Source organism: Neltuma alba, unplaced genomic scaffold (genome assembly GCF_004799145.2).
Source record: "Neltuma alba isolate B1F8T4 unplaced genomic scaffold, ASM479914v2 tig00005973_pilon, whole genome shotgun sequence".
Taxonomy (NCBI): Eukaryota; Viridiplantae; Streptophyta; class Magnoliopsida; order Fabales; family Fabaceae; genus Neltuma; species Neltuma alba.
The window spans coordinates 1-21,346 of record NW_021634302.1 but is presented as its reverse complement, the minus strand read 5'-3'; the positions used below and the strand labels follow the sequence as shown (position 1 = coordinate 21,346).

At 35.0% G+C, this 21,346-nt stretch overlaps 2 protein-coding genes and 1 pseudogene across 3 annotated transcripts; 1 reads left to right on the top strand and 2 right to left on the bottom strand.

The window, feature by feature from the left end:
* Nucleotides 1-1,191: 1,191 nt before the first annotated feature.
* Nucleotides 1,192-5,564, bottom strand: LOC114749194 (protein PLASTID MOVEMENT IMPAIRED 1-RELATED 1-like). Its single transcript, XM_028937683.1, has 4 exons — nucleotides 5,481-5,564; nucleotides 5,260-5,397; nucleotides 2,789-5,097; nucleotides 1,192-2,687 (listed from the first exon to the last, which is right to left on the bottom strand). The coding sequence occupies exons 3-4, from the start codon at nucleotides 5,095-5,097 to the stop codon at nucleotides 1,511-1,513; spliced, it is 3,486 nt and encodes a 1,161-aa protein (XP_028793516.1). The 5' UTR covers nucleotides 5,260-5,397; nucleotides 5,481-5,564; the 3' UTR covers nucleotides 1,192-1,510.
* Nucleotides 5,565-11,988: 6,424 nt separating this feature from the next.
* On the top strand, nucleotides 11,989-15,819 carry LOC114749191 (uncharacterized membrane protein C776.05). Of its 2 annotated transcripts, none has more exons than XM_028937682.1 (8): nucleotides 11,989-12,291; nucleotides 12,388-12,488; nucleotides 12,620-12,677; nucleotides 12,797-12,897; nucleotides 13,673-13,768; nucleotides 13,856-13,949; nucleotides 14,755-14,987; nucleotides 15,149-15,819. In XM_028937682.1, the coding sequence occupies exons 1-8, from the start codon at nucleotides 12,207-12,209 to the stop codon at nucleotides 15,302-15,304; spliced, it is 924 nt and encodes a 307-aa protein (XP_028793515.1). In that variant the 5' UTR covers nucleotides 11,989-12,206; the 3' UTR covers nucleotides 15,305-15,819. The 2 variants fall into 2 exon arrangements, with proteins under 2 accessions (XP_028793515.1, XP_028793514.1); XM_028937681.1 differs by having other exon boundaries at nucleotides 12,017-12,290; nucleotides 12,390-12,488; nucleotides 14,755-14,992; nucleotides 15,149-15,794.
* Nucleotides 15,820-16,317: 498 nt separating this feature from the next.
* Nucleotides 16,318-21,258, bottom strand: LOC114749193 (myosin-17-like; annotated as a pseudogene).
* Between the last annotated feature and the right edge of the window lie 88 nt (nucleotides 21,259-21,346).

The following is a 21,346-nucleotide window of genomic DNA, read 5'->3' as shown; positions in this document are numbered from 1 at the left end:
TGCAAGAGTAATATTTTGGTTTGATCCAGTATTGCTATTGGCTTCCGAGTTCTGAGTGGGGCATTCTAACCTAACCCTCACTTGGAATAAGATGGGGATGCTTTAATATTTTAATAAAAAAATAATTGCAAGGGACCAAATTATCCTTCAAGTAAAAAAAAAAAAAAAAATTGAACTAATGAGAAGATTAGGTTAGTTGTACCAGTTTTTTATGGAGAGCTACAGTACTTTTCCCTCACCTTAACAATGGAATGATATTCCCCAGTTTTATTGCCAAGGAATGAGCTTAGAGAGTGGGCCTTCACCAAAGCAAACGTTGGCGATAATGGCCCCACAACATATTCATATTTAGAAAAAAAATCTTTTAAATGTATTTTCTTTTCGGCTTAATTTTTCTTTTTGGAGATTATTTTTCTATTGCCTTGAGCTGTTTTTTAATTATTGATCAGATCGTAGTTACGACTATGACTCCTCTGAAATTAATCCTACTAAAAAGACCATGGAGGAATCACTAATCATTAGAGCATGCCAATATTGCAGCACCATTTTCTTTAGTGTGAGCGAAAACGAAATAAATTGATTTATTTATCAATAAACATTTATAATTTATTAAATTAGATTTTAACCCTCCGTTACACGATGAATTGGAGCTAGAAAAAAAATGTGTTGTTAGCATATAAGATGGTTTGTGAAAATTTTCAACACTTTGGCGAGAGTCATTATGAATGTTGTGCAATTTAAAGTAGTAATGTTTTCTTTTAAAGAAATCGTTATTGTATATTTTCTATCATTAACTCTGTCTGGTTATTCTAAAATTAGAATGAATAAAATTATGACAGAACAATTAAAGGATAAAAAAAAATCTTCAAATGCCAAGGTGTTAAAATTGGACTGACCGTTGAGTCGGTCAAAGTACTAATTTATATTTCAATAGTTGGTCTATAGTTCAATCGTTTATGATTAAATTAATGTTTTAATTATATATTAATTAATAATTAATATACGGAAAAAAGGTAACAATAAAATGTATAATAACAAAATAATTATAAGTTAAATATATAATGTATACATCCTTTTTTTTTTCCTCCCCAAAAAAGATATAAACACGTTACCCGCTGTATCATGGAGAAGCATACTTTTCCCCCAAGATCAAGAAGCCTAGCTTTCCAAAACCAAGAAAGGAATAAAAAGAAAGCAGAAAAAGGCTTGATACTATGAGCTCATTCAAACACTTCCTTTACACTGCGCATTGGACTTTCTTTTCAAAGCAATATAATTTAGCCAATGTGTATAAAATATACACACGCTCCTTTCGGAGGACATAAATACAGCAGATGCAGACAAAGGAATCTTACAAACGGTTCTATGGAACAAAAATGAGCCTAATTCTGATTTACTTCTGTCTACATCCCTCATATCTCAATTAGTCTTGTAATTTTTCAAGGGAAGGTTGCTTTATTCGTGATCTGACAAGGATAGGACCTAACCAAGAAAAATCCGAAATGCAGATTCACTTCAATCTAATGGTTTTATCTGATATAATGACGTTGGGGTTTCTGATATGCGGATTTACAGCTGCCAATTCCTTCCATTTTGATCCCGAACCATAAACACGAGATGATATGCTCCACAATGTATCACCAGGTTGCACTTTTGTTGTAGAGAAAGCACCAGATTTGGATGCAACTTTTGACTTCATTATCGGATGCTTATTGCTCTTCCCCATTCCATTGGCAAGTAGCCAACGGGAGCCAGACTTTTCATTGGTTGAAGTACCCCAAAGCTTCTTCTTGCGGGGCTCAGGTTCGGTTGACAGACCAGCAACATGGACTTCAGTTATTTTAAACTGAGGAATGCCCTCCTCTTCAGAGATTTTCTCTTCTTCCTTGTCATCCTTTGACTCCAACTTGGCGCTAGTTTCACGCTCATCATCTTCGTCATTATTGTTCCTTATCTCGGACACATTGCAGTAAATTCTTGGCTTTGGTGGGACAAACACCCTCTCAACTTGTATCAGAGCAAGCATTGGTGTTCCAACAGGCTCATAGTCGCGCAGAGGATCACGCAGTTGCACCATCAAAGCTACTGTAAAATTATTTCCCAATAAACCACACTTTCTGCCATGGCCTTTGCCTCTTTTCTTCTCTCCCTTAGAGGTCCCACGAATGAAGTCAAAGGAGTTTGCATGATGAGCAGCAAGAAGTTTAGAAGTATGATCACTGATATTCTCTATATCATCAATATCACCAGAATCCAACCTCATCCATTCATCCAGAGTTAACGATAGGCCCATTATCCCATCAACAGATTCAACGCCATCACTGCTGTCCTTTAGATCCAACAACTGCAAACCTGCAGCTCCATCCAGGCCAAGAGACCCACTGATATCAGCCCCCCTGCCCTGGAGAGCTGAAACATCCCCAATGGATTGTGCAATGATGTTTGATGGTGCATCCTGGTCAGACATCCCAGACTGTATTCTCAAACCCTCCATTGAAAGTGCTTCAATTTTATCCATAGCCAGTGGAGCAAGATCTTCCAATGAAGCGAATTCTGAACTTGTTTGATTGCCTAATGAACTTGTATTAGACTTTGCAGTCTTTGGTCCCGATGATGTTCCTTTCGAGCCCCTCTGTGCAGAACTAGTATCTTGCCCTGCCACCAAATCATGCTGCGAGGGACATTGCCTACATAGATGAAGCAGCATTCAATAAATGAAACATGCATGAAGAAACGGCTCTGTAAGAATTCTAATTGTAACAAATTGATTGAAACATGATTGACAAACCTCTCTGTTCCCTCCAAGAGAGGCATAGCTTCCCAAGCCACTTGCTGCATTGTTTTCCCTGTGATGTCCTCCAGAGGCATTAACTTATTCGCCTGCATTGAGAGCTTTTCAATTCCCAGTGAAGCCAGACGCTGCAAAATCTCCGTTACACCAGAACCCATTTCTGCAGGTACCACGACAGGATTGGATACTTGCATAATCAAGCTTCCACCACTTTTAGCATTCCTGAAAAGTGAGGGATCCATGGTTCGTAAAAATCCCCCATCCTTTGTCTGAAGAAAAGGACCTAAACCTTCTGCAAGAGGAGGCAAAGTAAGAGGTTCTTCAGGTGATGAGTGGATGGGACTTCCAAAACCAGTAGGGTCTTTCGGTGGAGAATTCTTGAAGGCATCCTCATTCAAACCCCACTCACGCATCAAGGCTTCTGTTTCCAAGTCTTCTACCATCTGAGCCCTCTGTTTGCTCCTCACATCCTGTGTCTCGGTTGGATGCACCTCCTGCAGCAGATCTTGGAACGGTGATGAAGATCTGCAGCCCTCAGAGAAGTTCCACTGCTCAGATCCAACAGGAGCATTATAGTCAACTTCAACTTCATCATCACCCATTTCAAAATCAAATAAAGAAAAACCCTCGGCTAGAGCCTCCTTCTCAAATTGCCTTAAAAGGCGCTCTCTTGGGGACTCGGATTCACTTTCAGAACTCAAACCAAATGGGCTATGGTCCGCACCTATCATGCTTAAAAATTCACTGGCGACTGATTCAGTAATATCATCCAAGCTATGTGATTTTTTCATTTTATATTCAGATCTGGTTTCAACATATGCCTCATCTTTGGGAGATTCCAGTGCAGCTGTCTCCAAATCAGAGATACTATTTAAAGCTGATTCTAATTCCTGCATGAGCAGCTCTTTAGTGATAAAGTCATCATCTTCAGAAGTGAATTTGTTTGGCGTAAACTTCTCCTTAGAATCATCATTTTCCTCACCCAAGGAATCACATTTAATAGCATGTTCAGAAGATAACTGGATACCAGCAATATCATGGGTATCAACATCAGAATCAGGAGCCTTTGTGGTGGATGCCTCCAAGTTAAGACGTTCATTTGATGACGATTCTATGCCTTGATCAACAACAGAAAATCTACCTTGGCATTCTTCAGGGTTTTCATTAACATCACCATCACCATCAGAATGGACTGGTTCCAGGTTTTCTTGAAACACACTAATTTCAGGATTGCCAGGAACTGGGCTGCATTTTTCATCATTGCCAACACATTCTTCAGATTTTTCTTTCCCAGAATCAGTCAAGTGAGACTCATGTGGTTTGCTTTCTTCAAGATTCTCAGAGCACAAATCCAGTTCAGGTTTGTCATGCACGGGAGCATTTGTCTTTTCTTCATCAAATTTCTGATATAGAATGTCTATTGAGCTGGCCAGTGCCGACTTTGATGTTGGCAAAACCTCATGAAGATCCTTTACCTCATCTATAGTTCGAGGAGAATACTGCTTGGCAAAACTAGGCACACTTCCAACTCGCCTAGAAGTCAAAGCATTAGGAACAGTATGGTTATCCTTGGTAGCATTACTGTTATCACCAACCACCTCATACCCAAAACTGACATTCATTACAGCACCCCTGGCAACTCCAGATAATCTAAAACTAGTAGTCCACTTCCCTGAGTTCTTCTCCTCCTCAAGTTCTTCCAGTGTAAGAGGAAGCAACCTTGTGAGGTCTACCCTATGCTTCCCCAAATCGAGTTCTGGCGCACTAAGAATACAAGCATAGAGTAAAAAATGCTTAGCTTCATATTTAGCTGAATGGTGAGGTCCACTCCTACTACCATACACTGAGCAAGTGTAGGTCAATTTCTCTTCAAATTCTGCCACGCCTTCAACTACCTTGGCTGGACGGGTCACCAAAACCCCATCCCGCCTCTTCCAGTATACACTAAGGCTAGCATCATTAAAAGTTGAAGGTAACTTCTCGATCAAATGGACTTGGAGAGAAAAACTACAGTCAAACCTCCGATTGCGGATGTGGGAAAAGGCCTTTAACGGTCTCCAATTCCATATGGACTTCTTATCCTTGCGTGAAGGATCTTCATTACTAGCTGCAGGGTTCGATCTGGGATCAGGCAAATGAGACTTCCCGGCAGACTTGGATCGAGAATTAGCGGAAGAAACTGTTTTCCTCGGAAATTTTTTATCCAAATACAAAGCCTTGCTAATAGTTTCAATCTCTTTTAACAGCTTCCCATCCCTCGAACTTTCGCCAGTCTTCTTACGAGCTTCAACTTTGGACAACATCATCTGTAGTTCAAAAACAAAAACCAAATTGAATCGAACCAGCGAGGAAAAATCCCTCATAAACCAAGAGGAATTAACATATACATATTCGTAAACATGTGGGGAAACAAAAGAAAAACCAGCAGATTCCATCAGCAACCCAAAGAAATCACAAAATTGATTTACCGGATGATGTTAAAGATGAACCAAAGCATCAGAAGAAGCTGCAGCGAAAACCCTAGATCACCCAGCCCGAAAAACCACCACCCTCATTCTGAAATTCAAAATGGAAACTCCATGCCAATCAAAATAATCCACCTTTGACTCCAAAAGAAAAGAGCGAAAGAGATTGGAAAGAGATGAGAAACAGAAAATTGATGCAATAGGCAGTGAAAATGAAATCTTACAGAGTGTTCACAACATTTGAGCAAAAGCTTGTTATCTTCACGACTTCACCAACCCCTCTCTCTCTCTCTCTCTCTCTCTCCCCCTTCAATTGCCGCTCCCTCTTTCAAAACGGAATAAAGCATAAACTTCCAACCAAAAAAGCAAAAGAATTTTCAGGTGTAAAAAAATATATATACTCTATATATATATATATATATATATATATCACATGTTACAATATACTAGTATTATATATTTGTTCTCACTCCCCATAAATTCAATACATTTTCCTTGCAGTCCTCATAAAATTTAGATATAAATACTCTTAAGTCTTAACAGATTACTCCTTTTGCTTCTTAATGTAATAATTAATTAACTAATTTAAGTAGATTAAAAAGTTAGTTAAATTAATTAATATGATATATCTTTTTTAAACCCCTTAATCATCTTTTTTAATTTTTTTCCTCCCTTTCTTATTTGATTATTATTATGAGAATATCAGTAAACTTAATTTGAGAAAAATTGATAAACATGTGAAATAAACTTACATAGGATCAATATTAACTCTTCAATTAAGTCATACACTAAAGACCAGAGTAATATATTATACTATTCATAATAAATCATAAATAATACTCCTCTGATTTTAAATATAAAACTTAATTTTTAGTATATGGAGGATCGGAGGAGTATAACTTTTTTCGCTGATTTTACAAAATATGCAAAATTCACACACATTTCAGATTGGAATTATAAAAAAAAAAATGCATATGACAAATATAGTGGAAATAAAAGGAAATGATGAGTGTAATGATGATATTTGAACCTCATGTCTGTTTTTTTTTTTGTTTACTTCTCTTTGGATATGTAAATATATGAATTTTATTGGCCAATTAAATATATAAATATTGAAAATTCAATTTATAATTTTTCTTGCCTCTTCTTTTTAACCGTGGGGTAAGACTTTATTTGTAGCCTTGACTCTTGATGAAATATAATGATTTTCTTCTTTTAATGTTTATTGATGGGTATCTTTGTATTTTTAAAACTATTTAGCATGACATTGATTCTTAATATTAAAGATACTAAATTTTTATCCCACTCATATTAAATAACAAGTCAGAGAATATGAAATGCACAGTTTATTTGATTTTTAACTGTGTAGACTTTAGAACATTTTTAATGAAATGTAGTTATAGTTAAAACTATAATATAACTGCGGCCAACTCAAATTGGCTCGAGTGATGAAAACTTTTCTTATTTAAATAAGTCATTAGAAATCCGAATCCTAACCCTGCTATATATATATATATATATATATATATAGAAAATTGTAAGGAAATATAGTTAATTAGTTATATAAGGAAATGTGATTCAGAACGCAGAACATTCATATGCCAAATATGGAAAAATGTTGATTGATTAAAATATGAAATCCAATGTATTAAAAATTTATCAAAGTCAAATCATGAAGAAATGATGTAAAAAAAATTTTTATTAAACAACTAGATAGAGTTAGATGAAAAATAAAATAAAATTTGAGTATGTTTTTATAATTAAGTTGAGAGATCACAATATGATAAAAATTAAATGATGAAATAAAGCATCAATCAAAAATAAAAAATTATGTGATAAAAAAAATGTAGTTTAGCCTCTAATCAGATTCAAGAGACAATATTGGTTGGTCCGCCGCGGGAGACAAGGGATAAGATGAACCAAGCCTTAGCTGTCTCATATGAATGTGCTTTTGTTCTATTGGCGTTGATTCTCTTTTACGTGTATATATCAATCTTATTTAATTTCTTCAATTTTCTTTTTGGTTTTTTAATTAATTTCTTCAATTTTATTTTTTTAAATTGTCTTCTCATAATCATGTCTCGCCATGCCGGTTTCCACAAGCATTGGAAAAAAAATTTCTAATTTAATTGATTGATTTTCAATTTAAATATTACATATTTTTTAATATTTGTTGATTCCCAATTTATATAAATAGCTCTCATGCTATAGTTCATGTAATATTTTACTGGAAAATTGCCTCTTGCAAAGTTAGTTGTATGTGGATTAAAGCAAAAGAAATTATCTACACATAATTTAAAATTTAACAAGATTATACGCACATCATGGCTAAAATATATATATATATATTTAGTCTTTTAGTTTTATACAGAATTTTAATTTGATTTATTAACTTTAAAAGGTATATTTTTAGTCATTTAACCCTAAATTTTTTAACAGAAATATTGACATTGATATCTTAAATATTAATAAAACATTTTTAAATACTACTCCCTCTGTTCCTTATTATAATTTATAAGAGACAAATAACCGAAGTACGTTGATAAAAAAAACAGTTAAAATTAGTTAAAAACAATTAATGTGTCAAAAGTATATTTTTTTTTCAAAAATACCCTCATTAATAAGGAGAGAGAGCATGAGAGAGAACAATTAAATTATTAAAAGAAAGAGAAGTGGGAGGGAGAGAGAGTGTGAGTTGGAGATAATAAATATGGGTAAAATAGGAAATGAATACAAAAAAGTAGAGACAATTTTTAAGTGTCTCTTATATATAGAAATATGCCATAAGTATCAAATGTCTCTTATAATAAGAAACGGAGCGAGTAATATGTTGATTTTAATTTTTTAAATAATCATGATTGTTAAAGAATGATGATTGATTCGTCGTAGCTGTATAAGAAGCAAGAGTTGGGCCCGCAGGTGGCCCACTGCGCAATTTTCAAATTGAGGCGCCGCCGAAGCGGGCAAATCCAAAGTTCAATTGCGCAATGATTCATATTCGTAATTTAACTTTTAAATTTTAAATATTCATATACCATTTACAAATCAAATATGTGGATTTTTTATATGAAATTTGGAATGGAACACATGATTTATGAATTATAATAATATGACGTTTTTACAATATCAATATATAAAATATGTAGGAGCCACGTTATTTCTAAGCAATAAATATAATGATTCGTAGTTTTCATGCAGCTTATTCTATTTTCCTCTCAATTTTGTTTTACATTCAAGAAATATTTAAAATTTTAAAAATGAAAATTAAGTACTTGAACTTGCATACTTAACTAAATTTTACGTTCCGTATGAAGGAATTAATTTCGTGTTTAATTGGAGGAAAATGAAGAAGAACAAAGATTTTAATTTCAATTTTAAAAAAATGGACAAGTGGGTTATAATACTTTGATTAAATAAAAACAGATGACGTAAGAGGAAAAAAATGAATAATATCAATTAAAAGATTTTATCCTTATTTCTCGATGATGAAACTCAACCAAATTTTTTCTCCCCTCCTCTCTCTTTCCTTCAAGCCAAACAAATCATAAATATTAAATTGATAATTTGATTAAAATTAATATCAACCAATCATTATTGAACTTTATACTTAAAATCTTGTAAAATCTGATTCAATCAAAAGCGGGCCAATTCATCATACAAATCAATAAGCATTTTCAATATCACTAATTATACCTTGCTTCTTTTTTTGTGGCCAACACGGCACTAATTATACGTTATTAATGATTATTCCCCCATCTCTTTTATCTATATGCCTCAAATGAGTATTTACGAAAGAAATTTCCTTCTAAGGGCATGAGTTTTTAGAGTATTTTCAAAATTCACGGTTCTGAAATATGATTATTTCACTTTTGATTTTCCTTCAAGATGTTGACGGCCAAAATTCTTCCACTAACCAACGCCTATTGGTAACATGATTATTTCTCTTAAGAGGGTCATGAAATATCATTCTCCCTATTCCCATCTGCATTAATTGTTTTTTATTGTATAAGTAAAACAATTACATTAAAGAGCCCAAGGCGACTGGAATACTTGGGCTTGGCCCAAAAATTTGATCCCCCACCCCCCAAGCATTATCATAACCCCGGGATGTACAAGTGTGTATGTGTGTGTTAATAATTAGATACTAAGACCAATAGGGATTGGTTTAAATAGTAAGCAGCTTGATACCGCTTAAGCGAAATTTTGAGTTCGAACCTCAGCATATGCAGAAATATCTGTTGGAAGACTTACCTGCTACAGTCAGGTGTGCGACGCGAGTCGGGTCCAGATGTAGTCGGAGCAAAGTTTCGGTAAACTGGATGGGCAACAAAAAAATTAGATACTAAGTTTTATAGTTGAGATAGTAAACAGTTTCATATTTATTTTTTTTTAAAAAAAAGGATTGCAGAGGGGCAGGCACGAAACTACATCACAACACACTCCGCACTAACACTTGCTCAATTACCACTCGGCCGAACGGCCGGTGGTATTGACGGCTTATTTTTAACTACAGTAGTATTGACAAGTTATTAAAAGTGAAGTTTATTATCATTATTTTCTTTTTGCCGGAGAAATTTATTTATCACTATACTAATAAAGTTACATAACCTGCTATTACACACACATTAATTATCTATAAATCCCCCAGGTTTCCGCTGGGCAGATATGTTTCCGACAAAATTAGTTAGTTAAATTCATTGATTTTAAATTTTTATTTTTTAAAAAATAAAAAAGAAAAAATTCAAAAAATATCTCTAAAATTTCAAAATTTTAAATAAGTAATTGTTAAAAAATATGTTGTTATTTACTTTTTCAATATAATCAATTGTTATTAAAATGTAGTAAACAAGATTGATTTCAAATTTTAAAATTCAAGAGGCTTTTTTTTTTTAAATTTTCCCATAAAAAAGTCAGGTCATTAATTAACAAAATATCAAGCCCAAATCAAATATATCAAACCATAATATCACTTACTAGTCAAATAAATTACATCGGCTTCCTGCCTATTACCATTATGTTGACAAAGTGGTGATGTTTTACCTAATCAAAATACTACCTCGGATTCTAATTATAAGAGCCAGTTGACTAATTTAAGGAGGTTAAGAAAGTAAGTTGAGTTAGTTATTTGTTCTAAATAGGTATTGTCTTTCCTAAAATATCCTTCCTAATCAAGTGTATTGACTAGGATTATCATTGTTAAAAAGGCTACTTTGAAAAAATATATATAAATATGAGAAACAAAGTGGATTGGGATCTTATATTTAGGATTAAAATAAAAATTTAACAGTGTCTTATATTAAAGACCGGAGCTAGTATATCACACAATAATATCACTTGCCAGTCAAATAAATTATAATGACTCTTTTGCATGTTTTTCTCGAGCCTCATAAATTATTTTTAAAGGTTAATCCAAATACTCCTTAAATAAAACTCGAACAAAAGATATTTTCTAATTCCACTCAAATATTTATGGATGTGGAAAGGCATCCTTAAGATCAAAATAATAATTGATAACATTTGTTGAAAAATTCAGAATGGTTGTTCAATTCCTTTTAACCATCCCCTATGGTGACCATGCGACATCTTTTTTTAAGCAAATTCTATTAATTATCTCATTTTGCAGAACACCAGGCAAAAGACTTGGAGATAATATTCCCGAGAATATGTCAAATCCATTTGAGATGCCCCCTCGCTCCTTCTTTCTTTCTTTTTCTTTCTTTTTTCTTTTCCTTCGACAATATGATAAATTAACTGGGAAACTAGAAAAGTGTTTAGATAAAATTAAAATTATAGTTTTAAAAGTACTTTTATAATATACTAAATAAATGTGTAGAGGAATTTATTTTGATTTTTAAACAAAAAAATTTTGAAAAGCACTTTTTATGGTGCCCAAACCACCTCTAAAGCCATGTGGCCAAGATTTTGTCCAATTAAAATACGGAATTATACAAAATTGATTCATAAGTTAATTATTCCTCCTTTCAACCCTATTTAAGTTTTAACTTTCAAAAAGAATATAATCCATCTTATAAGCTTTAATTTGGTGGGTCTTAATATTTAATATATTTTTTCAATGTTACCTTTAATTATTTTTCCCTTATCATAGTTTCTCACACATTCTCTTTCATCCTTTTTTTATTTATTATAAAGACATATTTAAAAACAAAAGAATATTTTTAAGGGAGAATTACATTCAAGTCCCACATAAGAGAAATAATCACTACAAAGTCCCAAGTAACAACCTGAGCAGCCTGTAATAACAAGTCCTACAGTGAGAATGACAACCTCTGGGACTTGTTTTTTAATTACGTGGGACCTCATTGTAATTCTCCCTATTTTTAACTTGTTTATTATTTTTAACTAATTGTTTATTATCCGTAAATTAGTTGTTTGAAATTTATAATAAGAATTGGAGGAAGTAATTAATATAATATACCCCTTATGATGTTTTTAGTCACATTTTATAAAAGATGTATTATTCAAAATATAAATTACTCTGAATTTATAGTATTATTACCGATAATAATAAAAATACAAAATAATTTTTTTTAGGTCATTTTAGTAAAGGCACTAATTTTTTTAAAATAACTTATAGTGTAATAAAGCACCGACCCAATAATTTTATACTAACATTTGGCAGTCCCCAAGATGGTTCACACGTGACACGTGTGTGTGTGTGTGTGTGTGTGTGTGTGTGTGTGTGTGTGTGTGTTGCGCATCTGAGAGAAATGGACAAGACGACAATGACCAGATTGTTTTATAATCCGCCTATCCGCGTCGAAGGTTAAAGAACATTCTGGTCTTTGGCTCAAGAGTCTCCTTCAATCCATAGACGGAAACGGCATTGTTCTTCTGATTCTTCACCTTCACGATCATCATCATCATCATCATCATTCTCTCTGTGTGTTGTTTGTGGATTGAGAACGTAGGTTTGTTAGTGTGTAGTAAAAATGTCCGATAACGAAGATCACGTGGAGTATACAAACGGCGAATCTTCTGAAAAGGTGAAGCAGAGATTCAGGGATAGATCTAAGGTATGCGTGAATCGAGATTTCGATTTGATTTTAGCCGTCGTTTGTATCCGTCTATTGTTTCTCAAGCTTTGGTTGTGATTTGGTTTGGCTCCAATGAAGGTGTTGTCGCAACAAGCTGTTCAGACGAAGGAGATGATTTCGAAGCAGGCGGATAAGATCGCTAAGCGAGCTGAGGAACATGAAAGGTTCATTAACAAGGTTTGCTTCTTCTTTCCTTCTTAATATGAAATTGATAATCCACGGGTTTCATTTTTTTTTTCCCCCTTTTTATTATGAATATGATACCTACTCTTGGCTATGTTAACAGTGAGTTTCATATGCATTTTCAGGTGACGCATTTTTTGGGGGTTCTAGGCTTTGGCGGCTTTTGCTTCCTCTTGGGGGCAAGTAAGTTGATAACTCTGATCAGTGGAACCATGTATAATGCTTTCTTTTTTTATTTCCCCTTAAACAAATCCATGGTTATCTTTACTTTTCTTTTTCAATATTTCTTTTATGTTTACCAGGACCTCAAGACATTCCGTATGTATATTGTTTCTTCTACGTCACCTTTGTTCCTCTCCGGTGGATATACTATAAGTATAAGAAATGGCATTACTATCTTCTGGTAAGATGTAATATCTCACACTTATCTGATCCATCTGTTAATTCAATACGTGCTTCTGAAACCGTGCATTGATTTCTTGAATAAAGTTCGGTGCCGTTGGTACTTCCTGTGCCATGTTACTCGGACTCCGAAGGATAGTACTGGTACCGTTTGGTAGGCATTTATTGAGAAGACAGTACAGGCGAAAATCTGTTGCTATAAAAAACAGACGGGTGGACTACTGGACTGCTGAGCAGGCTGATATCTAACTGACCATGTAATCTTAGAGGGGGGAGACGATAGATTTTATTTTTTGGGCCGAGTGAATTGACTTTGAATTCCTTGCAGCTATCACCGAATAACTCAGATGACGAATTATTTTTATTCTAACTGTTTGCTTCTTCTTCTTTTTTCCAAAATAAAAAATAAAAAAAATCACCAACTCTTTATTTGGTTATGTACATAGCTGATGGGGATGAGAGTTACCAAATTCCATTTAAATTGTGAAGTTACTAAATATTGGCTTGTCTTGAGGTTTAAAGATGAAGTTAAAAGGATGATTTTCCTAAAGTTTAATTGTGTAGGTGGGATTTCTACATAAACATGTCCCACTAATAGCGAAGAGAGCATAATGGCTGTAAAAAGAGAGTAATATGAGCTTGCTCAATTATGTCTACTTGCCCTGTAGTTACTTAAATTATGAGAGCTGGATAGATATTCTTATTAATATCTTTTGAGTTGCGTCAAAAATCTGAGCAAGAAAATAAAAAAGTAACTTGATGTTTTTTTTGTTCAGGATTTTTGCTATTACGCCAATACAATATTCTTGGTTGACCTGCTGTTTTCTCCAAAGAATGAAAAGCTTTTCATGGTTTGCTTTGCCTTTGCGGAGGTAGGCTCTCAGTTTCTGATAGTTTGACACGTCGGCAGAAGAATGTTACAAGTGTCAACCTTGTAACTTATTGAAGTGTGGTTGCAGGGGCCATTGGCATGGGCTTTGATTGTGTGGCGGTGCAGCCTGGTTTTCAGTTCTTTTGACAAAATTGTTAGTGTTCTTATCCATCTTCTGCCTGGTAAGTTTGACCTCTTATGTTTTAGAATCTCTAATCTTAGTAGACAGGACAATTGGATTTTGGAACATCAACGGCTTCTATGATCTTAATTGTTTGCTTCTTTAATATTGATATTTTTAAATGTGTAATACGGAGTGCATATCAGGTATGTGTTCATGCACTAAATTTTAGGAGATAGAAATTGTGATAGAAGTATTATGGTTGATGATACTCTGCTGGCTTTGTGTTGGTTTTATCATCCCAATGATGATTTTCCTATTATAATATTAAAAGACTCTGGAACGTTGTTAGATTTGTTCAAATTATTCTCGTTGTTTTTTTTTTGGGCCCCGATTTTGATCTTTACCTGATGATATGGAATTGAGAAATAATCTTACTGTTCAAACACTCCGTAGTAGATATAGATTATAACTTAGTTTGCTGTCAAATGTTAGTAAATCTTATCAGTTATGATGGCTATGAGTTTTCTGAGCTAGAGATATGAAGCCAGACAATTTTTTAATTTTTGGGTCGACATTTGTTGTAACATCTTACAATGGAGAAATTAGGGAGCACGGTTGAAGTTCATATTAGAGAAAATAGAAGGGAGAAACTATAAATGCCAAACTATTTTGCTTGCTAAGGAAATAGTGTAAATATGTTATAACGAAGGTATTGAAGTAAACTTCAATTCCATTTATCTGGGATAAATATTTACATGTTAATTGCCAGTGTATTCTGAACTTTTGATAGTAGGCCAACTTCATGTTGCTTAATGTATCTAATTTGGTTGCATTTCGTTGTCTAACCCAATAATTACTTTCAGGATTGGTTTTCTTTACCATTAGGTGGTGGAACCCCGCAACCTTTGAAGCCATGCATCCAGAGGGAAGTGCTCGAAGGCCTACATGGCCTTATGTGGAAGATAAGGCCTACCTCTGGACATGGCTGTTTTTTGTTCCTTTAGCTGCCTACACTTTGTGGCAGGTCCTTTACTTTCTCATTGTGAATGTTTTACGCCGACAAAGGCTTTTAAGAGATCCTGAGGTCATGACCTCATACAGGTAACTAACAGATTCCTTCTCTATACTTTCCAACTCTCTTTCTCAAATTAAAGAGAATATTTACACATCCGTCCTCTTTTGCCAAGAATCAAGATTCTGGCGCTGTGACGTGTGTGTTATTAAATGGACTGTTATATTTATCTGCGTGTTTCTTAGGGAGCTCTCCAAAAAGGCTCAGAAAGCAAACAACGTATGGTGGCGCTTAAGTGGGATGCTTGGAGATCAAAATCGCTTGTTGATGTACATTGTTTTGCAAGCCATGTTCACTGTGGCAACCATGGCACTCGCCGTGCCCATATTCTTGTCGTATAGGTTGCATGTAGTTTTCCAGTTACTCAAGGTTTCTGCAACTGTATGGAATGGAGGGAGTTTTCTGTTAGACGTAATGCCTAGGCAGGCGATTATGAAGGAGAAAAAGAAATCAGAGATGCAAACTGATCAAAACCATGAGGAATAATCTCATTCGTGGTTTCAGTGAAGTTCTAGAAGTTCAACAGAGCAGTCAGGAATCGCAACTAGAGATGTGGAAGTAGTTGTACAATGTAGATCAAGGTTTTTTTTTTTTGTTTGGTTTGTTGGGGGTGATACTTCCAGTCCAATAGTTCAGGAAATGCTACTGATGTGAATGTACGCGTATGTTACAAATGCATATTTTGTAGGACGGTGTCGATATGTGCGCTTTGTAGTGTTCTCCCTTTCCTATGAAAGCTGCTGAAATGATATTTTTACAAAATGTGTATCAGAGAATCCTATTTTATTTTATACGCAAAACAATATTAACATGCTAATTCGTGTTGTTAAATGAGAATTGTTTCCTTCTCGCATAATTGCATATTGAATTATTAGAGTTCATAGCAAACTGCATGAAGTTTCTGACACGGTAACAGCAAAAGTAAAGGATGAGGGATGAAGCAATAGGCGTTCCCATGATAACCGCAAGAGAAGCAATTCAATTTCTACTCCCAATAAAAAGTTTTAATCAGATGTGTATGATAGACATTTTAAACAAACACATTATATTACGAAAATAGGCACTTATTTCCAATTTTATACAAATTAAGAAATTTAGTTTTAAGTAGTAAAATTTTAAACCTCCCAGGAAGAAATGTTAATTAGATGTGTATGATAAAAATTTTAAACAAAAACATTATATTACAAAATAAATTCTAAATATAAGAATTAGTTTGGAATGCAATTTAGGACAAGTTGGCTAAACTTTTGTCTGAAATTAGATGTTAAAACCCTAGAATTTTTTTTGGGGGGGGGGGGGGAAGCATGGCGATTCATTTGCACTGAGAGGAAACAGCTGCTCATTGTCCTGAGACTTCGAGGAACACAGCTCCTACTAAAGCTGAAATTGAAGCTGTAAAGTTTAAACAAATAATGGGGGATATGTACAGTTGCACTGAGTCATTTTTAATGATAACTCAGCCCATTCAAAAAATCCTATCTGATATTTCAGTTTAACCCCAAAAATATCATAACAAATGCAAATTACATCCAAATGATCTAACGTCACTAAATTTCATCCAACTATAACACTAAGAAGCGACCAACAATATGAGGAAAAACAAAATATTTCCCCCAAAAAAAATAAACAATAATTAAGAATAAAAAGCCCTTGGGCAAGTGTGACAGACATGCCTGGACACCAGCCCTTACCTATAATCGCCATGAATTACAACCCTTGTAAACATGGCTTTCACAAAGGAAAAACCCTCTTGTCGATGAAACTTGAGGGGTAAAAATGAACTAACCCAGACAACAACCCAATATCTGAAGCCTGGGTTGGTGAAAGTATACTGTACACATTACTACCGAAAAAAGATCATATAAACAATTTTTAGAACCTGCAACTTATGTTGTACCGGGAGAGCCAAATGATGAAGCGTCAGAGGCAATAATTGACATTAAATATTTTGCATCACTCTGACCGTGCTAGAAGGAACCCAAATCCTGAGTTATCGCGGATTAATGGAGGAGGATCCACATCAGATGCGTCAACTTGTTGCATGGATTTAGAGATGTCATCTACTGAGAATGGAATACTGCATTCACATTTAACGATTGAAGGCTAAAGTCAAAACCGAGATAGGCCATCATATATTAATGAATAAACTAACACCATGACACTTGAACTGCTGTCTATTCAAATCTAGTATTAGAATAAAAAATTGTGAAAAGAGAAATGCAACAAGTTGATTTCATGAGTTCAGGCATTTACAAATTTTTGGATATGGAAGCAAGATGAGGTCAACAATTGAGGAGGAATTAAATTGTCCAGTATACTCAATAATCAAAGCTTTTGCAGTACCTTGAATCATCATCCAGTAGGAATGAGCTGCTAACAGCGTTGCCAGAGTCTTCAGACATCATGACTCTCATTTTTGCAATAACCTGTATAATCAAGAGGACGATCCATGCTAAGACCAGTTGAAGGAGTTCCGAGAGACGCAACTATTAGTGACCATAAATATAGTAGACTATTGAAACTAGAGACATTAGCTTACATCTGTAGACACACTGTGCGTGCCATATTTATCATCCCAGTACATTGTACTGATCCTGTATAACTGTTGTATGCTAAGAACCTGCAGCACCATAATATATCCTCTAGATGTGAATCGAAGAGTAACTTAAGCAAAGCACAAAAGAAGAAAAAGGCACTTACAGGGCAAAGCTCCTTTGTTATTTCGTTCAAGGTCTTCTTGGGTTTTGATGTATCACCTAAATAAAAGAATAGCAGACGATTGGTCAAGAGGAAAGCATCAATATTGAAGCCAAAATTCAATTTCTATGAAAAATGTCCGGTACCAGGAACCCAACAGCCTGCCTGATATGCTTCAGTTCCTCCCAAGCTGAACCAGCATACTGCAAGTAACAGAGTTCAGGCGGAAACCTAAATTGGAAAAATATATATAATGAAAAAAAAAAATGTGCTCAATGCTCACCTCTTCTGTCGCCTCAGTGCACCACTGTTCTAATTCAGCCAAACCTGTCTTTACGTACTCCCCATTACTGAATGAACAACACTCCCGACGCAACAGAAGACTGCAGATGTGATCATATCAAGCCCATGAAAATGACTGCATTTTTCTTGCAGCGATATGATATATATGCAATGCAGGTAGACAAAAGAATGGGAAGAAAGGAGTGGAAGGGGGAAGAAAGTACCTGTTGAATAGTTGGACATTAATGAATGAGAATATTTGAGTAAACACTTTACAGACCAGGAACGGGGGCACCTAACAACAAAGGACTTCAGTAAATACTATCATTGGACGACGACGGAAATGCAGACATTTTCGTGGAAACATTAGAACTCACATAGTTTGCTTTCATAATCTTCAGAGAGTTGTTTAAGCCGTTCACAATTTTTGCCAGTGAGCAATTAAAGTTTGTTGTGCAACTGCATTAGCATGTGAGCGTCCCTTCACTAAACCTTGACGTGAAGTCCTTGGAGCCTGCATTTGTGTTATCCAGATGAAAATGAACTCAGAACAGTGCTTGTCAATTACATTGAAGTCTAACCCACATGCGACTGCTTTCCTACACCACCGACATACATATCAACCTGCTAATAATGATTTGGGGATCGCTCATAGGTGCAAAGTAGCATACGAAGATTTGTCATCTACATGATGTTATTTAGAAATTCTCCTTTAAAGTGGGAGAAAATGTTTTCTTTTCTAGGTAGCAGTCACTAAAAGCATATTGTCGTATCACACCCCCCCCAACACACACACACACACACTTTTTATACTGTGATTGATATCCTATGAAAAGTTATAATGTTAAATTTGAACACAACATATAATTTCTCTTTTTTTTTTTCCGGACTTCATAAAATACCAGTTACAAGTAACGGACAACTTTGTTGTTTGCTAACAACACAAAAGAATGCCAATTGCTGCAAAACCTTGATTATAAAGAAGCACAATCAAATTTTACTTGCCCTTTTGTCATTAGCATTCATAAAATGGTAACCTGAAAAATCTACCTGGATACACAATCCGAGTAATGGAGATATCTCCTTCTTAAGGTTGTCTCTTATCATTCCATATATTTTTTCCAGGAAGGCAGTAAGCTGCTGCTTGAACAGCAAAGCGGGATATTTTGCTTCCACTTGCCTTAAATCATCCAATCTACTGAGCCCTCTACCATTTAGAAAGGGTAAACCAGCACTTTGAGGAGATGCCCTTAGCCCCTAATATCACGGAAAGGACAACAATTTCATAAACTGAGAGAAGTTTCTGAAGAAAGTATATACTGACAAACATTTGCTTCATACTTGAGACATTCTTCCAAACAGAGATGCCGAGGCAGTTCTCCTCCTTTGTGGTGTTAGGCTAGCTGCCCCACTAGCTTTGAGAGTTCGTTGGAGAAGCAACAACAGAGTTGATGTATTAGACAACCAGTAGGCTAATATATCAGCATTATCCTGCGCCTTTAATGTTTCAGAAGTAGCTATTTATCAGTAAAAAGTACTCCAGGATTCATATAAGCATTTAATAATGCAAAAGCTAATTTGAAGAATGCTCAAATAAACAAAAAGTGGAGGTTACCTCAACTGCTGAAGATATAGTTTGAATAATACGGTCAAAAACACTTGTTCTTTCGACTTCAAATGATCTCCAGTGAAGAAGACATTTATAGATCATGCACGCAGCAACAGGTTTGCCCCCAGAAAATCCCAAATCTTGTGATATGCACTTGATCAACAAGTCCTGGTTTTCCTGACCCAGAAAATGAGATAGTAAGATATGGCAAGATTAAGGAAAAGGGGTAAAAAATGAAGAGACAGTTCAAAATATTCAACAAAATTTAGATTGTTCAGAGCATCTAACGAGCCACTCACTTGCTGTTTCTCATTCAGAGATTTTTGTGGCTTCCCCTCAGATTCAGGTTCACGTGCATTGGATACGGCAAGTGTCATGTCCTAAGAGACACAGAAGGAAAGACTTTTAAACTAAAACCTTCCATTGCGAAAAAATTATTGACATGCATTCATGAAAAGCAAAGAGTCCTCTTACTGTTCCAAGTTTTGATTCTCCATTCAAAGCATTTCCATTTTCCGGTGTCCTCTGCAAATTGTGCACAAGATCTTACTGTAAATTTCTATTCATGCATTCTAACGCAGGCAAATAACCTCATTTTCATTCCTAGCCTTTACCTGTATAATCACAGTTCTTGGTCTTGCAGATAGAGCTTTTCCGGTTGGGGATACAGCCAATGCTTGCTGGCGAAGAACTTGGTTTTCTGACTCTGAATTGGATATTTTCTCTTCCAACCTAATACATTTTGAGAAATATTTTTAAGAACAATTTCAAATTAAGGAAGTTGAAGATGGCTGATTATGATGCAAGGAAGAAGAAAAAGACAGTTTCAGACAACTTTCAGTGACAGCTGAAAGACAAACTATACAACTCCTTAGATTTGGATGCATAGGAGGGGGGAGCTTAGGCAATAGAAGAAACAAATCAAAGTAAGTTGCAAATGAACTGAAGACATTTGTAGACTCATCAGGTTCTAAGAAATGCTCACTTTATTTGAAAGGAGATATTAATTGTGGGGCTACCCAAAATAGAAAGGGGTACATTACTTGAAATAAACTGAACCCTCAAGACACCAAAAAATGCCTACAGCACCAGAAATTGATCATACTTCACTGCCATGGCAATAAGTAAATCAAGTGGATTTCTTTTATCACAACTTTATTTCCTTCTCTTGGGGCCCATGAGCAATGTTGGTGTATGTAGTTGGAAAGGAATGCTAAGAGTTTTTAAAGGTGCTTTGACAACTTTAAGAGATGGTTTTTTTTCTTGCTTCCCTTTGCTGATATATTCATGGCAGCTTAAAGTGTTTTAAGTATTATAATTTTTCCCAACTTTCAGGTCCTTCTTATAGGAGGATGTAGTATCCGACCCTTTTGTAATACCCCTTATATAATAAAGGCTTTTTCTACCAAAATAAATAAATAAATCATTGAACTTTCAATCCAATTTATGAAAAGCAATCAAGAGTACAGATGGGATGTAAATCTAAGCCTGTCGGGCAATATAGTAAGCTGGATGCAATTGTGGAACTGGTAAAAAACTATAGAGCTGTCCCCCCCCCCCCAAAAAAAAAAAAAACAAAAAAGGGGGAAAAAACCCACAACCCAACCCCCTCAAAATAAAAAAAACAAAAAAGACAAAAAAGGCTTTTTACTGACCTCTGGACGAATTCCTGAAGTTGATCCACCTTTTGACTAGAATCTTCTACTTCTTAGCCAGCTCTGCATTCTAGTCTCAGCATCTGCATGAGCTTTCCTGGCCTCTTCTTTAGCTTCTCTTTCTGCTATCAGTGACTCCT

Coding starts and splice junctions, on each gene's coding strand:
- LOC114749194 (XM_028937683.1), bottom strand. CDS start 5,097: ATGATGTTGTCCAAAGTTGAAGCTCGTAAGAAGACTGGCGAAAGTTCG. Junction 2,688..2,788: donor CTCTTGGAGGGAACAGAGAG/GTTTGTCAATCA, acceptor TCATCTATGTAG/GCAATGTCCCTCGCAGCATG.
- LOC114749191 (XM_028937681.1), top strand. CDS start 12,207: ATGTCCGATAACGAAGATCACGTGGAGTATACAAACGGCGAATCTTCT. Junction 13,769..13,855: donor TTTGCTTTGCCTTTGCGGAG/GTAGGCTCTCAG, acceptor GTGTGGTTGCAG/GGGCCATTGGCATGGGCTTT. Junction 14,993..15,148: donor GAGGTCATGACCTCATACAG/GTAACTAACAGA, acceptor CGTGTTTCTTAG/GGAGCTCTCCAAAAAGGCTC.